This window comes from Pristiophorus japonicus, chromosome 20, assembly GCF_044704955.1.
Source record: "Pristiophorus japonicus isolate sPriJap1 chromosome 20, sPriJap1.hap1, whole genome shotgun sequence".
In the NCBI taxonomy this organism is placed as follows: domain Eukaryota; kingdom Metazoa; phylum Chordata; class Chondrichthyes; family Pristiophoridae; genus Pristiophorus; species Pristiophorus japonicus.
In genome coordinates, this window is record NC_091996.1 from 22,676,123 (window position 1) to 22,692,609 (window position 16,487).

General features: G+C 42.5%; 2 protein-coding genes and 1 long non-coding RNA gene across 5 annotated transcripts in view; 1 reads left to right on the forward strand and 2 right to left on the reverse strand.

Moving 5' to 3' along the window:
* The window catches only part of LOC139232436 (uncharacterized), a 29,977-nt gene extending 19,944 nt beyond the window's left edge, over positions 1-10,033 (reverse strand). Inside the window, exon 1 of the mRNA XM_070862617.1 lies at positions 9,956-10,033. Coding sequence (XP_070718718.1) covers positions 9,956-10,024 — 69 coding nt within the window. The 5' untranslated portion in view covers positions 10,025-10,033. The remainder of the gene's footprint in view (positions 1-9,955) is intronic.
* ttll11 (tubulin tyrosine ligase-like family, member 11) overlaps positions 1-16,487 on the reverse strand; it is a 247,625-nt gene that overhangs the window by 196,851 nt on the left and 34,287 nt on the right. For all 3 annotated transcript variants that reach the window (XM_070862612.1, XM_070862616.1, XM_070862611.1), the window contains exon 3: positions 13,580-13,713. In XM_070862612.1, the coding sequence (XP_070718713.1) occupies positions 13,580-13,713 (134 nt within the window). The remainder of the gene's footprint in view (positions 1-13,579; positions 13,714-16,487) is intronic.
* Positions 1-16,487, forward strand: part of LOC139232437 (uncharacterized) — a 51,562-nt gene that overhangs the window by 7,987 nt on the left and 27,088 nt on the right. The window lies entirely within an intron of this gene.

Genomic DNA, 16,487 nt, shown 5'->3' on the forward strand with positions numbered 1-16,487 from the left:
CCTTCTGCGCTGTAGATTTCTAGGTTTCTATTTTTTTAATTTTAACTTCAGATCCGGTTTTTGGGTGTTCAACTCAGAGTCAAAACCAGAAATTGCAAGTTAGAATATTTAATTCAATGTAAATAAAGAGAGGGAAAGAAAGCTGGGATTAAGAGAAAGATAAAATGCAGAAAGAATAAAATACATTAAGCTTTTAAAAAAAAATCTACAACAATAATTAAAATGTGAAGGAATGGGACTCCACACTTGTAAAAGTACATTTTCAGTGCCAGAGAGGTTCTTTGGCAGTAATTAAGACTTACCACACCGTTAAAAATTCACTTATATTTGAATGCACAAGCCCTAACTTTTTCTGGTGTGTTTAAGAAAAATGCCTGGCATTTTTATAATGCCTTTTACGACCACAGGACATCCCAAAGCTTTTTAGAGCCAATTAAGTACTTCCTAGTCACTGTAGTAATGTATGAAATGCTGCAGCGTATTTGTGTACAGCAAGCTCCCACAAACAGCAATGTACTAATGGCCAGATAATCTGTTTTACTGATGTTGATTGAGGGATAAATATTAACCAGGACACCGGGGATAACTCCCCTGCTAATCTTGAAAATCATGCCATGGGGTCTTTTACACCCACCCAAGGGCAGACAGAGCCTCGATTTAATATCACATCCGAAAGATGGCACCTTCGACAGTGCAGCACTCCCTCAGTACTGCACTCAAGTGTCAGCCTACATTTTTGTGCTCAAGTCTCTGGAGTGGGACTTGAACCCACAAGCATTTAGCTGGTAAGTACCACAAATTCACACCTTTCCATATATGTGAATGCCGAGTCTCTTAGCGAGATACTGTTAGAACAAAGCTTCTGGAGGAGCATTCCTGATTTCTGCATTTAACTACACACGTGCTGGAAGTTGCTCCTTAATAATGGTGAGTGCTGATTAGCCTCACTGTTATTACCGCAAAATCAGGGCCGCTTTATTATTTTTTTTTTAAAATGGATATGCTAACCAGTCAACAATGCTTCTTCAGACTTTACAAATGGTATTTCAATTAATTATACAATGGCCCTGATTTTCCACATTCACGGTTCTGGCGCCCACGTTTTTTTTCCCCCTCGTTTGTGCAAAAAAACCCTGCACTTTCCACAAAGCAGAAGTTATTTTTAGCGCCATGCTACTCGAAGACAATTTTGGGGGCGGAGCTTGTAGCGTGCCCCCAAAAATCACTACGCAGGTGCTGGAAAAAAAAATCACAGCGCATGCGCTGGAAAAAATCACTAGCTAAAAATAATGTGGACTGAAATAGTATGAAATTGACATGAAGTTGCATTCAATTGTATTAAGGCTACGAGATTGAAAAGGCTCTTCTACAAGTTTAACACCTCAATGTATGCTGTGAATGACATTTCCTTATAATGGTGCAAATTATTTTTCAACGTGCCTGGATTAAGATTGTTGTTCAGTCTGGCACAGGGATTGCAGCGGGCCGGATGCATGGAGAACCTTCGGCCAGGGATTACAGCGGGCCGGGTGCATGGAGGACCTTCGGTCAGGGATTATAGTGGGCCAGCACCGATTTACTTAACTTAAGGTAGGCTTTTTTTACAAACGGTGTCTAAGGTGTCTCTGCGCCGTTTTGAAAAAAATCATTGCTGGGGAAAGTAGCATAAATGGCCAGAAACGGCGCGGAATCCCTTTTCAATGCAGACCAGCGGCAAAATATCTGGCACCAAAAATTCTGCCGCTGACAATTGGCGCCGGAGCCAAAACTTGAGGAAAATTTCAAGTGACCGATTACGCCAAAAAAAAAAAAATCGCCGGGCGTCAATAAAACGGCGCCCAGTGATGGTGAAAATTGCCCCCAAAAGCCTTTGTATAGATCACTGGTATTATACACCAGGAGCCCAGATTTGAACCCAACCAGCCCAGCAGGCATGGAGCTGGTTCGGATCAGGCTATAATGGAGAGTAAAATTGTATGGGGAAGTAAAACAGTGATCCAACCTGAACCCACACCATTCTCACTGGTCGGGTTAAGGTTAAAATCGTAACTCAAGTCTTTAGCTGCATATAATCATTTATGGGTTCTTGGGGCATACTTCTTTCCATTACTGCTGTGTACATTGCCTTTTCTGCATCTACAAAATTTTCTTTTTGAGGGGGGGCACTACCTGAATAACTTCAGAATTCTTATATATTCTGATCTTAAGATTACAGAGATACACCACCAAAACAAAAGATTAATTTACATATTGCTTATTTCAGTCAGTCGGTTATCAATCCATTTCTTTTTGTTTTCCAAATAGATTTCATGTCGTATGTCTATAGGAATTATTGCTACACTGAAAATTATCAAGACACAACTAATACCAATGTATTGAGTGACAATATAAAATTAGAGGTAAAAAGATCTAATCTCTTTTGTGGAGGTAACTTGTCATTGTCTGCAATGCTTCAGCTGACCAAATTCTTTTACATAAAATATTCCTACTTGAGTGCGAACCTTAAGAGTTGCAAGTTACTTTAAAATTGATTATAGAGCTCCACCTTCTGGTAAAACTGCACACAATCACTCTAAGATGATACAACATAAACGTTCTTTTCAGACGCAAATGAAAAATCACCAGCTATGCTGCAGTACAATAGTGTCATGTTTACCCACTGCCATCTATTGGTATAACCAAGTTACTTTACTGTATTGTGCATGGACAGAGAAGATTGTGAAAGAGAGTTTAGAACTATTGGGGTAGATTTTAACCCTCTCTGTACAGTGGGAATGAAGAGAACAGGGGGTGGTTAAGATGGTGAAGAGGGGTCTCGCAGCATTCTTGATGCATATCTGCTTCTCACCATCTGGCCTTCTCTGAAAACGGGCACAAGAGGGCTGCTCAGGATCTAATTCACATTGCGAACTCACGGGCGAATTGTGTTATTGGCACCACAACAGCAGTTTAACTTCCAGATTCAGGAGGCCCGCACAGGGTGAAACCTGACGGGAGTCACAGAGCGGCCAGAAGAGGGCACAGCAAATTTAAAAATGTAACTTTTCTGTGGAATCGTGCTAGGAGGAGCAAGAATTCTCTGCTGGGCCTCACAATGATTCCTTAGGTCTCCTCAGCCCTGGCCTTGCTTCACAATCCCAACCTCAGTGCCTGAAAAACGGGCACTCCATGATGCAATTTCTAGGCCTCCATGTTCTAATCACTCTCTGCATGGAAAAAAATTCTTAGTGTTAATCCTCAGTCCATGTCATTTATTAGTCAATCAATAACTCACTATTTACACTCTCAGTTTAATTTTGAAAACTTCCATTAGATTCCATCTTAACTTCCACTGTTCCAATGAAAAAAGCCATAATCTGTCAAGCCTTTTTTTGTAACTGTAAACTTCCATTTCAGGTATTATTCTAATGAATCTTTACTGTATCTTTTCCAGCATTCGAAAATCCTTCTTAGCATTGCATGCAATACCCAACTGGGCCTTATTTTTTTTTTGCATAAATCTACAACTTCCTTGGTTTTAATCTAATATTCAATGCCCTTATGTAGAAAAGCCAGAATCCCATTTGCCTTTTTATGGCCTTTTCTACATGCACCTTTAAAGATCTAAGTATTTGAATCCCTAAATCGCACAAAATGTAATACTTTATCTGCATTGAGCTGCCTCTAACACCTATCTGCCGAATGGAAAGAGCTTGCATTAATATAACACCATTCACCATTTCAGGCTGTCCCAAAGCACTTCACAGCCTCTGAATTTCTTTTTAATTATAGTCAATTGTAATGTAGGCAAACACAACAGCCAATTTGCATAGAGAAAAGTCCCACAAACAGCAATGAGATAAATGACCAGATAACCTGTTTTAGTGATGTTGACTGAAGGATAAACATTGGCCAGGACATGGAGAGAACTCCTCTGCTCTTCGAATGGTGCCATGATATCTTTTATATATACCCGAGGGGGTAGACAGGACCTTTGTTTAAGATCTCATCGGAAAGACAGCATGTCCAACAGTGCAGCACTCCCTCAGTAGAGCACTGAAGTGTCAGCCTATATTATGTGCTCATGTCTCGGGAGTGGGGCTTGAACCCACAACCTTCAGAGGCGAGAGTGCGACCAACGAGCCAAAGGTGACACTTCACTAATCTCTCCGTCATCCTGAATTCTTCCTCAGTTTTTCATACTCCCAAATTTGATATCTCCAGGAAACCTAGAAATCATTGTGTATATCATTTATATAAATAGAAACCATTATGCCACCCCAATATTTATTTTCTCCCCAATTTCCTTCAGTATTATGGGGTACGTATCAGCTGGATTTCATGTGGTTCCATCATATCATAGGCAGTCCCTCGAAATCAAGGAAGACTTGTTTCCACTCTAAAAGTGAGTTCTTAGGTGGCTGAACAGTCCAATACGGGAATTGCAGCCTCTGTCACAGATGGGACACAGTCGTTGAAGGAAAGGCTGGGTGGGACTGATTTGCCGCATGCTCCTTCCGCTGCCTGCGCTTGCTTTCTGCATGCTTTTGGCGATGAGACTAGAGGTGCTCAGCGCCCTCCCGGATGCTCTTCCTCCACTTAGGGCGGTCTTTAGCCAGGGATTCCCAGGTGTTGGTGGGGATGTTGCATTTTATCAAGGAGGGTTTCCTTTGCCCACCTAGGGCTCGCTTGCCGTGTAGGAGTTCCGAGTAGAGCGCTGCTTTGGGAGTCTTGTGTCAGACATGCAAACAATGTGGCCTGCCCAACAGAGCTGGTCGAGTGTGGTCAGTGATTCAATGCTGGAGATGTTGGCCTGATCAAGGATGCTAACATTGGTGCGTCTGTCCTCCCAGGGAATTTGCAGGATCTTGCGGAGACATCGTTTGTGGTATTTCTCTAGCAATTTGAGGTGTCTATTGTATAGGGTTCACATCTCTGAGTCATACAGGAGGGCAGGTATCATTACAGGCCTGTAGGCCATGAGCTTGGTGGCAGATTTGAGGGCCTGATCTTCGAACACTCTCTTCCTCAGACGGCCGAAGGCTGCACTGGCAGCGGTGTTGAACCTCTTCGTTGATGTCTACCCTTGCTGATAATAGGCTCCCGAGGTATGGATAGTGATCCATATTGTCCAGGGCCGCGCCGTGGATCTTGATGACTGGGGGGCAGTGCTGTGTGATGGGGTCAGGTTGGTGGAGGACCTTTGTCTTACAGATGTTTAGTGTAAGGCCCTCGGTGAAGATGTTGTTCCATCCCTTCTCTGACTAGCTTTTTATTTCTTGAGTGCTTACAAGATCCCTTGCAGTTTCCCTTTGTGTTGACAACTAGTCTTCTTTCATACATAGAATGGTTACAGCATAGGAGGCCATTCTACCAATCGAGCCCGTGCCAGCTCTCTGCAAGAGCACTTCAGCTAGTCCCACTCCCCCGCCCTTTCCCTGTAGCCCTGTAAATTTTTTTCCTTCAGGTGCTTAACCAAAACAGATTTTACAAACTGTCCAATTTTCTTTCCCAAAATAGGACGGGCTGCAAAGTAGGCAGTCGGTCTGTTATCAAGGGTTTCTTGCCCAGCGGTAAAAGTTCAAGTCAACCCTGAACTTTAAGATGGTCCAGTTGAAGTTAGATATTCTGGGAGAAATAACAGTCAGCCACAAGGAATAATTATAGTTATATATTGTTGTGCCCTAAGGAGAGATCTGTGGTAGTCATGAAGAGAAGCCCAAGCAGAGTATCATAGAAGCAAGATATTGGAACTCATGCCAACTACCAGTCTCTTGACATTATGTAGCCCTGTCCACATTCATTCTGGTACACCAGCAGAAGATGGGAGCCCATTAGCTATTCCACCATCAGGAATGCTGCTGAGTCCTCCACCATCCCTGATAAACTATCCGAAAGTCCACAGTTTGAAGAACCACTATCATCCATCTCATATGCGGTCCCTCAGATAGAGAATGACTTGCTTCCACGCCAAAAAGGGATGAGTTCATAGGTGTTTCAATGAAGGACCTAATATTCTGAATCCTGAACTACATCCTGAAGGGTGGAAGATGCTTGTGCGTGGATTTTTTTAATGTATGGTGGCCATCGCACACAAGCCACCACACAGGCTTGACAGTGCTAGGTCTTAGTCCAGTGGCAAGGATTAACCAAGACGACTAGAGACCAGCTCTACTGCACGGACCTAGTGCGCACACATATCGCAGTGTGGGCTGACCCGTGCTGCCCATGGGCCCTGATGGACAGGTAAAGACCCTCTGGACGGTCCATCCAGCCTGTGCAACATCTATGACATCCCTACTAGACGGAAAGCACAGTACAGGAACTATGGGATAAGAAGTACATGTTTATTTGGGAGGTGACCACAAAATACACTCATGCAAGTACAGTAAATTTGTGTTCCCTCTATTACATGTATTATGGATTAGGAATATTCCAACAGGTTTACACAATGGAAATGGTTGCTGGTGTGACAAATGGAAAAAGATAGGCCTAATTATGGCTAAAGAATTATTATATTCTGTAACTATAATGTACAAGACTGTGTGATGTTTTCAATGGGTGAAAAGTAACTTTGTTGATTATCTGTGACCAGTTATCAAACAAAACCAGTATATGATATTCATTTTGCAATGATAAATCCCCTCAACTGAAACAGATTTTCCCAAATTTCCTCTCCCTTGCACTCCCCATCTTCACCACAAGTTTTAATGCTGTGGTGCGGTCGTTGGATTTAGTAAGACAATGGGCTAGAATTTGCACTGGTTTATCACCCGGTTTCTCGGCGGTATTGGCCATTTTGGGCGAGAACCGGGTCAGTGAAAAATTCCACAGCTGAGGCACACCGGCGGTTTTGAAGTCCCGCTGGGGAGCGGACCGCCGGCGTGCACCATCCACTGATCACCCTGGCACGATCTTTGGCTGAGCGGGGACCCATAGGCAAGTATGAAAACAATTTTAAAAACCGTCCTCGGGGTTTAGTGGAGCTGGGCGGTAGGTAAGTAGGTCTGCAAGGAAAAAGTGATTGGTTTTTCACTATTTACTTTCAAAATCTGTTGGGGTAATTTAATTTAAGTGTTGGAAATGTTTTGGGGATTTTCTTTAGTTAGGTTTCTTGAAAAATTATTTTTTTTTTGGTGTTAGGCCCTAGGTGTAAATTTTTTATAGATTTTTAACCCATTTTCTTTAGGCACCACCCAATCTAGCTGAAATTGCACTTCTCCGCCCAGATTGGGGGTGCAAGGCCCATATTTTTCACTGGGCGGATTTAAAAAAATTTTCAGGAAGTTTTCGCCGGCAATAAACTTCCCAGCCTTAGCAGTTTTTTGGGCGGCAATCAGGCACTGGCAGGCTTTGGGGAAATTCTAGCCCAATGTCCCCTTAGTGGACTTAATGTGATACAGCCTCATACTCCTTAAGCATGAAGAAAGTTGAACCTGGCCTGCTTTATTCAATCAACCTTCCAAATTAATGAGAATTGGTGTTTTTCCAACAGCTTTGGCAACCTATTTCAGATGTTGGAAACTCGCAAATCTTTGTCCCGAATGTCTGGGTGTCATTCCACTGTGAAAAATTTCCAACGTGGAATTTTTCCCCCACTGTTGCACTGAGCAAAGGTCAAGTATCTTGCTGCAAATGAGGAAGAGAAAAAATGGAGCTATGGACCAGGTGGCCTACCCGCCTAATGCTAGATGGCATGAAAATTACTAGTATTAAACAACTCTATATCTGCAGCTAAATACCGTGTATTTCTAAATTTCTAACCTATTTACACTTACTGTGGCTAGAATTCTCCCACTTAGCAGTCTCAAATGCACTATCACTGATTGAAAGTTGATCTAAAATGCAGCAACAGCCATGACCTAGTTGGTTGGGGGGGGGGGGGGGGGGGGGGGGTCGGGTGGCGGCAAAGAGCAGGAGAAAAGGAAATTGAAGGAGGGAGGGAATGAAACTGATCATTAAGCTCTGGTATATTTGCAAGTTACATAAGAATATAAGAAATAGGAACAGGAGTAGACCATACGGCCCCTCGAGCCTGCTCCGCCATTCAATAAGATCATGGCTGATCTGATCAGGGACTCAGCTCCACTTCCCTATCCGCTCCCCATAAGCCCTTATTGTTTAAGGAACTGTCTATTTCTGTCTTAAATTTATTTAATGTCCCAGCTTCCACAGCTCTGAAGCAGCAAATTCCACAGATTCACAACCCTCAGAAGAAATTTCTCCTCATCTCAGTTCTAAATAGATGGCCCCTTATTCTAAGATCATGCCCTCTAATTCTAGTCTCCCCCACCAGTGGAAACATCCTCTCTGCATCCACCTTGTCAAGCCCCCTCATTATCTTATATGTTTCACTAAGATCACCTCTCATTCTTCTGAATTCCAATGAGTAGAGGCCCAATCTACTCAACATTTCCTCAACCTAGTGAACCTTCTCTGAACTGTCTCCAAAGCAAGCATATCCTTTCGTAAATATGGAAACCATAATTGCACGCAGTATTCCAGGTGTGGCCTCACCAATATCCTGTACAGCTGTAACAAGACTTCCCTGTTTTTATACTCCATCCCCTTTGCAATAAAGGCCATGATTCCATTGGCCTTCCTGATCACTTGCTGTACCTGCATTATCCTTCTGTGTTTCATGCACAAGTACCCCAGGTCCCGCAATCTTTCTCCATTTAAATAATAACTTGCTCTTTGATTTTTTCTGCCAAAGTGCATGACCTTACACTTTCCAACATTATGTTCCATCTGCCAAATTTTTGCCCACTCACAGCATGTCTATGTCCTTTTGCAGCTTTTTTTATGTCCTCCTCACATATTGCTTTTCCTCCCATCTTTGTATCGTCAGCAAACTTGGCTACATTAGACTCAGTCCCTGTTATGTTAATAAATTAAATAACCATCTGGTACTTTATAGCACAAGATTCACAACTATTTTTTGAATTTAATAGGCAAATTCACAATCGGCTGAACTGTTTCCTTTTTAAGTTATTTCAGTCACATGTGCTGTGTGCATACTCTTTGTAACATGATATAACATTGACCAGTGCAAATCTGATGCATTTGTCCTACCATCTGCCAACAAATTTGTAACTGCATCCAGCATAATGTCTCCGCAAGATCCTACAAATCCCCTGGGAGGATAGACGCACCAACGTTAGCGTCCTCATCCAGGCTAACATCCCCAGCATTGAAGCACTGACCACACTTGATCAGCTCCGCTGAGCAGGCCACATAGTTCACATGCCAAACACGAGACTCCCAAAGCAAGCGCTCCACTCGGAACTCCTTCACGGCAAATGAGCCCAAAGGAGGGCAGCGGAAACGTTACAAGAACACCCTCAAAGCCTCCCTGATAAAGTGCAACATCCCTACTGACACCTGGGAGTCCCTGGCCAAAGACCACCCTAAGTGGAGGAAGTGCATTCGAGAGGGCGCTGAGCACCTCGAGTCTCGTCACCGAGAGCATTCAGAAATCAAGCGCAGGCAGCGGAAAGATTGTGCAAAAAACCAGTCCCACCCACCCCTTTCCTTGACGACTGTTTGTCTCACCTGTAATGGACTGTACAACCACCTAAGAACTCATGCTATGAGTGGAAGCAAGTCTTCTTCAATTCCAAGGGACTGCCTATGATGATGACCTTGGCCAGATAGGCGGTTTATGTTGGTTTTTGTATTGCGGCATGTTATACAGGAATATATTACAATAATAAAACTTTAATTTTTATATAAACTATAAAAAGTAAATTTTATATTGAATATACCAAAGCAGTACAAGAAATAGCAACCTGCAGTTCAGCTGGGATCTTTGCAGCACCAGGAGCTTGAGAGAATTCCAGTAGCCCTGGTCAAGGCATTTTCTTTTCAGTTCATACACTGAATTTTTTTTTTTTTTAAATAAAGATTTTAGTATATATAAATTAAGCTGGGTAAGCAAATCAAACCGATGCTGATTTTAAAAAGTAATACTTACACTTAATTGTGGCAGCGCCACACAGCAATTTGATATTCCTAATGCACTCGTAAATAAATGTATTAACATGCATTCACTGTGAAGGTGCTCAAGTTTGCTCAACAGAAGTCAGGTTCAATACTGTGCACTATGTATACTCAGTGCACCACCTTCCATTCCTTGCTGTTCAATTCTAGCTGCTTGACAATGGAAGGTAAGAGAAATAAGCATATATAACGATGCCAAGTACACAAACATCACATTTGTGAAAGCTACTCTTGCGGTGAAGATTTCATTACCTATACAAAAGAAAGCACTAGACAAAATATAATGGGTAGGTTTTCACAGTTCCAAACTTTAATGTGGAAAATGTAACTAGACCAATTAAACAGCATTACAACTTTAAGATCAGGAATTTTCACTACTGCTACAACACTACAGTTCTTAAGTTTTTAAAAAAAGGAAAACTTTTCACCAAACCATTCTTCAGATTCAATAAAACTTGGATGACTATTTGCATAGCAATGTAGTCGAACCTTAGTCTTCTCCAAATTGTACTTAAAAAGATTAATGTCATTATGCGACATATAATTTCAGTTTTCACTGCATGAGAAAGCTATATACAAGCTTTGACTCAAGATATCAGTAACTGTAAATTATGACCATTTTCTTAATTCATATTTTTGAATGCACAAACTACATTAGAGATTAAAGAAATACAGGAACAATTTTAATTTACAAATAATTTTCTCAAGTTAAAGCAAAGAGTTTGACACTGAAGCTAGGAAAAAAGTAAGAGATTAACTACACAATTAAGAGACTCAATGGCTGAATTTCTAGACACACTCCTATGCACCTCCTTGCAATTTGGAAAATTTATGTTCAAGTTAATGGGCCCAAATTTCCCCAGGAGCTGCTGTTTTTTTTTTATAGCAACTTGATTTTTCTGGTGTTTCTTAAAAATCCCCATTCTGCACATTTAATTTGTGCCAGTGTAAGTGAGTTAGTTAGAATTTTTTTTAGTTTAGTTTTTTTTTCCCCTAAAAGGGGGCGTTACCAGCCACCTACGCCTGTTTTGGCCATTTAAAGCAGTTTGGATAGCTAATAGTTGCTCCAAACTAACTTAGGCCAGCGTATGTGGCCACTTGTAGCCGCACAGAAAACCCTTGGAGAGTTAAGAAATCAGCACAGGTAGCCTCCAAATGACAGTGTAATGATAGGAATGCTAGTTTTTTTTTTAAATCCCAAGCAGCGAGACTGGACAGGGTGTAGGTGCCATCAGCCTGATTAAACAGAGTATGGGGTTTTTTACAAGAATAAAAATGATCTTGTAATGAAGGTTGAAGTATAGGGGCCACTTAAGCAAGGGGAGGGTTTTCTTTGTAAATAATAGATCAAGAGCACCAACGCTCTCGCCTAATGGATTCATGTGCGGCATTACATCACTTTGGATTTTGACTTCTGCAGCACCAGAGAATTGCCCTGACTAGGTTTAGAAATTTAAAACGTTAGACTTAACAAAAAAAGCATGCCAAAATGTAAACTTAAATTTTGGTGTTCAGCATTGCGTAGTGTGACTCTGATAATTAGTAATATTTTAGAATTCTATGCAGTAGTGGGTGAGCTGTAAGATACTGCAGATAGGGAATTTTTAGTAAAGATAGCTAGATATTAAAGTACTGGAAAATCTTTGAAGATTCTTTCTTCCCCCACCAACCTGTTTCTTGTAGCCCTCAGCACGGAAAGGCAGCGACCGGCCTGTGCGGCAGGCCACTCGACCCAGGATAGGGGCGGGACGCGTTGGGTCCCACGCTGCAGGCATCATCATCACAATCATGGGAAGAGCTACTGCGCATGCGCGAACGCTCCAACGCACATGCGCAACGCTGCTGGTACTCTTAAGACGCTGGGCCAAAGCCCCGCCCCCCACCGGCTGTTTCAGCAGCACGGCCCTAGCTCTCCCCCCATCCCCCAACCCCACTGCTTTTGCCACACCATGCCACGGAGCGGGGAGAATACGGAGCTACATTTTCGGCACCGTTTTGGGAGCAGAAAGTCGGCACACCTCAGGTAAGTGTGCCGAAAAAACCGAAGGGGGAAATTTGGGCCCAATAGGAGAATCACGTGTGTACCCATCACATGTACACCATCAACTAAAATAAATTGTGCGAAACAAGTATCATAGGTTTACTGATTAAAAGTAGCCTGTGGTGCACGGTTTTGAGTACAGGCCATTTTCATTGAATGCAGTAAACAAAAAGCACTTCCCATTCAATTCTGGGGTGTAATTAAAGGTTTTTTGTGGTGCGTTCTTTGCCTGTTATTGAAATGAAGAATGTTTTTCACTTTCTATATTGCTAAACTGATGTCCAGCTCTAAATTATTCGTGCAAGTTATTTGATATAGTTAATGAATACTTTATTACAAAGGGACTGTAGTGCCATTTATGTACTAGTAAGAACAAAAGGAAACGAAAAAGAATATTTAATTTTGTAATATTTGGAATAAATTAAAATTAAAGTGCTGAAAAGTCTCTACACTTCCATGATTCTACAAATGATAGAAACTCACACCTGCGATCAAATGGACGTGTTTCTTTTGATTTGGAAAGTTAATTTAGTATTCATGGATTTGGTGATATTCACCAAAATTAATTGTACTGCGAAGAATAAAGTTTTCAACTAAATGAAGCTGAATAAGTTTTACCTGGGAGAGACATTTTTGAGGTGTCGCAACAGAAGAAATGTAAAAGCAGCTCAGAATACTGAACGAGATCATTCAAACACCTGTTCCCTGTCAAACCAAACTAGTATACTCCCTTCATCTTCCGCAGGCAGCTTGCTTGTGCATCATTATGTTGTATCCACCTGAATAGCAATTTATGACTTACCGGATCCCTTTTTCCTTAGCTACTTGCACTATGTCTGATATAAAAATAATTCTATCATATCTGAAAATGGGGGACTCATGGCAAGGGAACACACTGCTGTTATTCCTTTTCTGGAGTTTAAATTTCTGCTAATTGTAAGGATCTTATATGAAAGAACATTGGTCACATTTCATCCTTCACCGCTACGCACAGGCCAAATTGGTAAAACTAATGAATATTTACAGTGGAGAAAGAAAGAAAGAAAGAAAGAGAGAGAGAGAGAGAGAGAGAGAGAAAGAAAGAAAGAAAATAAATTTATATAGCACCCATTACATCTGTTTCAAAGCATTTCCTATTCGGTACAATGCTTTTTGCAGAGGAGTTAGTTATGTAGGAGGTAGTCTTCTAATATTGGGATTAAATATATTTGTTGGGGCATCCATGACCAATACCTAACTGGGAGTGCTTTTCTTAGGCATGAAGAGCTTGAAAAGTGTTCTATTTTCCACCTGTGGCATCCTTTCTTAAGCAAGATAAATTTAAACTTTAAGAATTACTTCTGTGGAGTGACAAATTAAAAATTGGTACTAAAGTACTCACTAAGAGGCATCATAAAAACATGATACATGGACATCTGCCTGAAATCTTATTGGGATATTTTAGTTCCCCATCTTAACTCCAAACTTCCTTTCTTGTAATTGCACATATACAAAACAGAAATTATGACACATTCTGGATTATTTTCTGATGCCATTGTAATTTTCTCAGCATTTTACCTGATCTGCAAAGTTTTGGTATTCTTCTGGCAAAATCCAAGAGCGAGGATAAAACTTGTATTCGTCAGGAAACAATTCCTGCATTGTTCGAACTGCTCGACTAAAATTGATTTTCCGCACCATTTCCATCATGCCTAAAAGGAGAAAAGAAACTGCAATTAGAAAAGAATTAGAGGTGATAATACATGATTGAGCTTGATATATTAGCTCTATTACACCAAAGTACCTAAATCCTTATTATACTAGAAAACAAATCATGGTTTATCAAAAACAGGTTTAAAAAAAAGTCAGTCTAGCAAGTACATCAAATCCAAAAAGGGAGCTCAGCATGCAAAAACTGTGCTGTTGAGCATTTTACCATATAAAAAGCTAGTCATAACTATTTTTTTTACATGGGGTCTCCCAGTGCTGGCCTAATTGCCCTTGAAAAGATGGTGATGAGCCACCTTCTTGAACCACTGCAGTCCGTGTGATGAAGGTACTCCCAACATTGCTGTGAGGGAAGGAGCTCCAGGATTTTGACAGCGATGATGAAGGAACGCCGATATACTTCCAAGTGAGGATGGTGTCTGACTTGGAAGGGCACATGGAGGTGGTGGTGCTCCCATGCGCCTGCTGCCTTTATCTTTTTAGGTGGTAAAGGTCGTGGGTTTGGGAGGTGCTGAAGAAGCCTTGGAGAGTTGCTGCAATGCACTTTGTAGATGGTACAAACGGCAGACACGGTACACAGGTGGTGAAGGGAATGAATGTTTAAGGTCGTAGATGGGCTGCGTTGTCCTGGATGGTGTCGAGCTTTGAGTGTTTGTTGGAGCTGCACTCATTCAGGCATATGGAGAGTATTCCATCACACTCCTGACTTGTGCCTTGTAGAAGGTGGAAAGGCTTTGGGGAGTCAGGAGATGAGACGCTCACCACAAAATACCCAGCCTCTGACCTGCTCTTTTTGCCACAGTATTTTTGTGGCTGGTCTAGTTAGGTTTCTGGTCAATGGTGACCCAGAGACTGTTGATGGTGGGGGATTCGGTGATGGTAATGCCGTTGAATGTCAAGGAGTGGTGGTTAGATTCTCGTTTGTTGGAGATAGTCATTGTCTGGCACTTTGGTGGCTCGAATGTTAATTGCCACTTATCAGCCCAAGCCTGAATGTCGTCTATGTCTTGCTGCATGCGGGCATGGACTGCTCCATTATCTGAGAAGTTGCAAATGGAACTTGTTATGTATCTGGACTTGTATACACTCTGTACAGCCACAAGAGGGCTCACCCTCCGGAATGCCAAGGGATCTCATAATCCCTTGGGAGCACAGGTATTTAAGTGTGCTTCACAGGTTGCAGAGGCACTCTGGAGACGTGAAATAAAAGACTATGGTCACACTTTACTTTGAGCTCAGTGTTCAGTCTGACTCTTTCTCCATACACTACAACTGGCGACGAGATACAAATAGCGAACAAAAAGATGCAGAGAACTGTGGGCATCCTGGAGAAATTCTCGGAGGGAGATGATTGGGAATCTTTTGTGGAGCGACTTGACCAATACTTCGTGGCCAACGAACTAGATGGGGAAGAGAGTGTTGTCAAACGTAGAGTGATCATCCTCACCGTCTGTGGGCCACCAACGTTTGGCCTCGTGAAGAATCTGCTCACTCCAGCGAAACCCACGGAGAAATCATATGACGATTTGTGCGCACTGGTCCGAGAGCATTTGAACCCAAAGGAAAGCGTCTGATGGCGAGGTACCGGTTCTACACCTACAAAAGATCTGAAGGCCAGGAAGTGGCGATATGTCGTCGAGCTAAGACGCCTTGCAGGACATTGCGAATTTGGGGGACATTTGGTGCACATGCTCAGAGACTTTTTGGTACTTGGCATTGGCCACGAAACCATACTTCACAAACTCTTGACTGTACAGACCCCAACCTTGAGTAAGGCCATAGCGATAGCCCAGGCGTTCATTGCCACCAGTGACAATACGAAGCAAATCTCTCAGCACACAAGTGCTGCTACAAGTACTGTGAACAAAGTGATGTTTTTGAATCATAACGGACAGGGTAGGTCACACATACCTGCAGCTACATGTCCGCAGATGTCTCAAGAGTCCACCATCAAGGGTGATGAATGCAAGGCCATTAGCATCTTGTTGGTACTGCAGGGGTGATCATCGTTTCCATTCATGTCGATTCAAAGGGTACATTTGCAAGTGCTGTGGAACAATGAGACATCTTCAACGAGTGTGCAGGCGAGCTGCTAGGCCTGCTAAACCTGCAAACCACCACGTTGCAGAGGAGGACAGATCCATGGAGGATCGTGACGAAACAGAACCTCTGATAGAGCAGGCAGAAGTACATGGGGTGCACACATTCACCACGAGTTGTCCCCCGATAATGCTGAATGTTGAACTAAATGGACTCCCGGTGTCAATGGAGCTGGTCACAGGTGCGAGCCAGCCCATCATGGGCAAAAAGACTTTCGAAAGGTTGTGGTGCACCAAGACCTCAAGGCCAGTCTTAACTCCAGTTCGCACGAAACTAAGAACTTACACTAAAGAACTGATTCCTGTGATCGTCAGTGCTAGTGTAAAGGTCTCCTACGATGGAGCGGTGCATAAGCTACCACTCTGGATGGTACCGGGCGATGGTCCCACGCTGCTCGGCAGGAGCTGGCTGGGAAAGATACGCTGGAACTAGTATGACGTCCGAGCACTATCGCCCGCTGACGACACTTCGTGTGCACAGGTCTTAAACAAATTTCCTTCGCTGTTCGAACCAGGCATCGGGAAATTCCAAGGAGCAAAAGTGCAGATCCACCTAATTCCGGGGACGCAACCCATCCATCACAAGGCGAGAGCAGTACGGTACATGATGAAAGGGTAGAAATCGAGCTCAACAGCTACAGAGAGGGCATCATCTCACT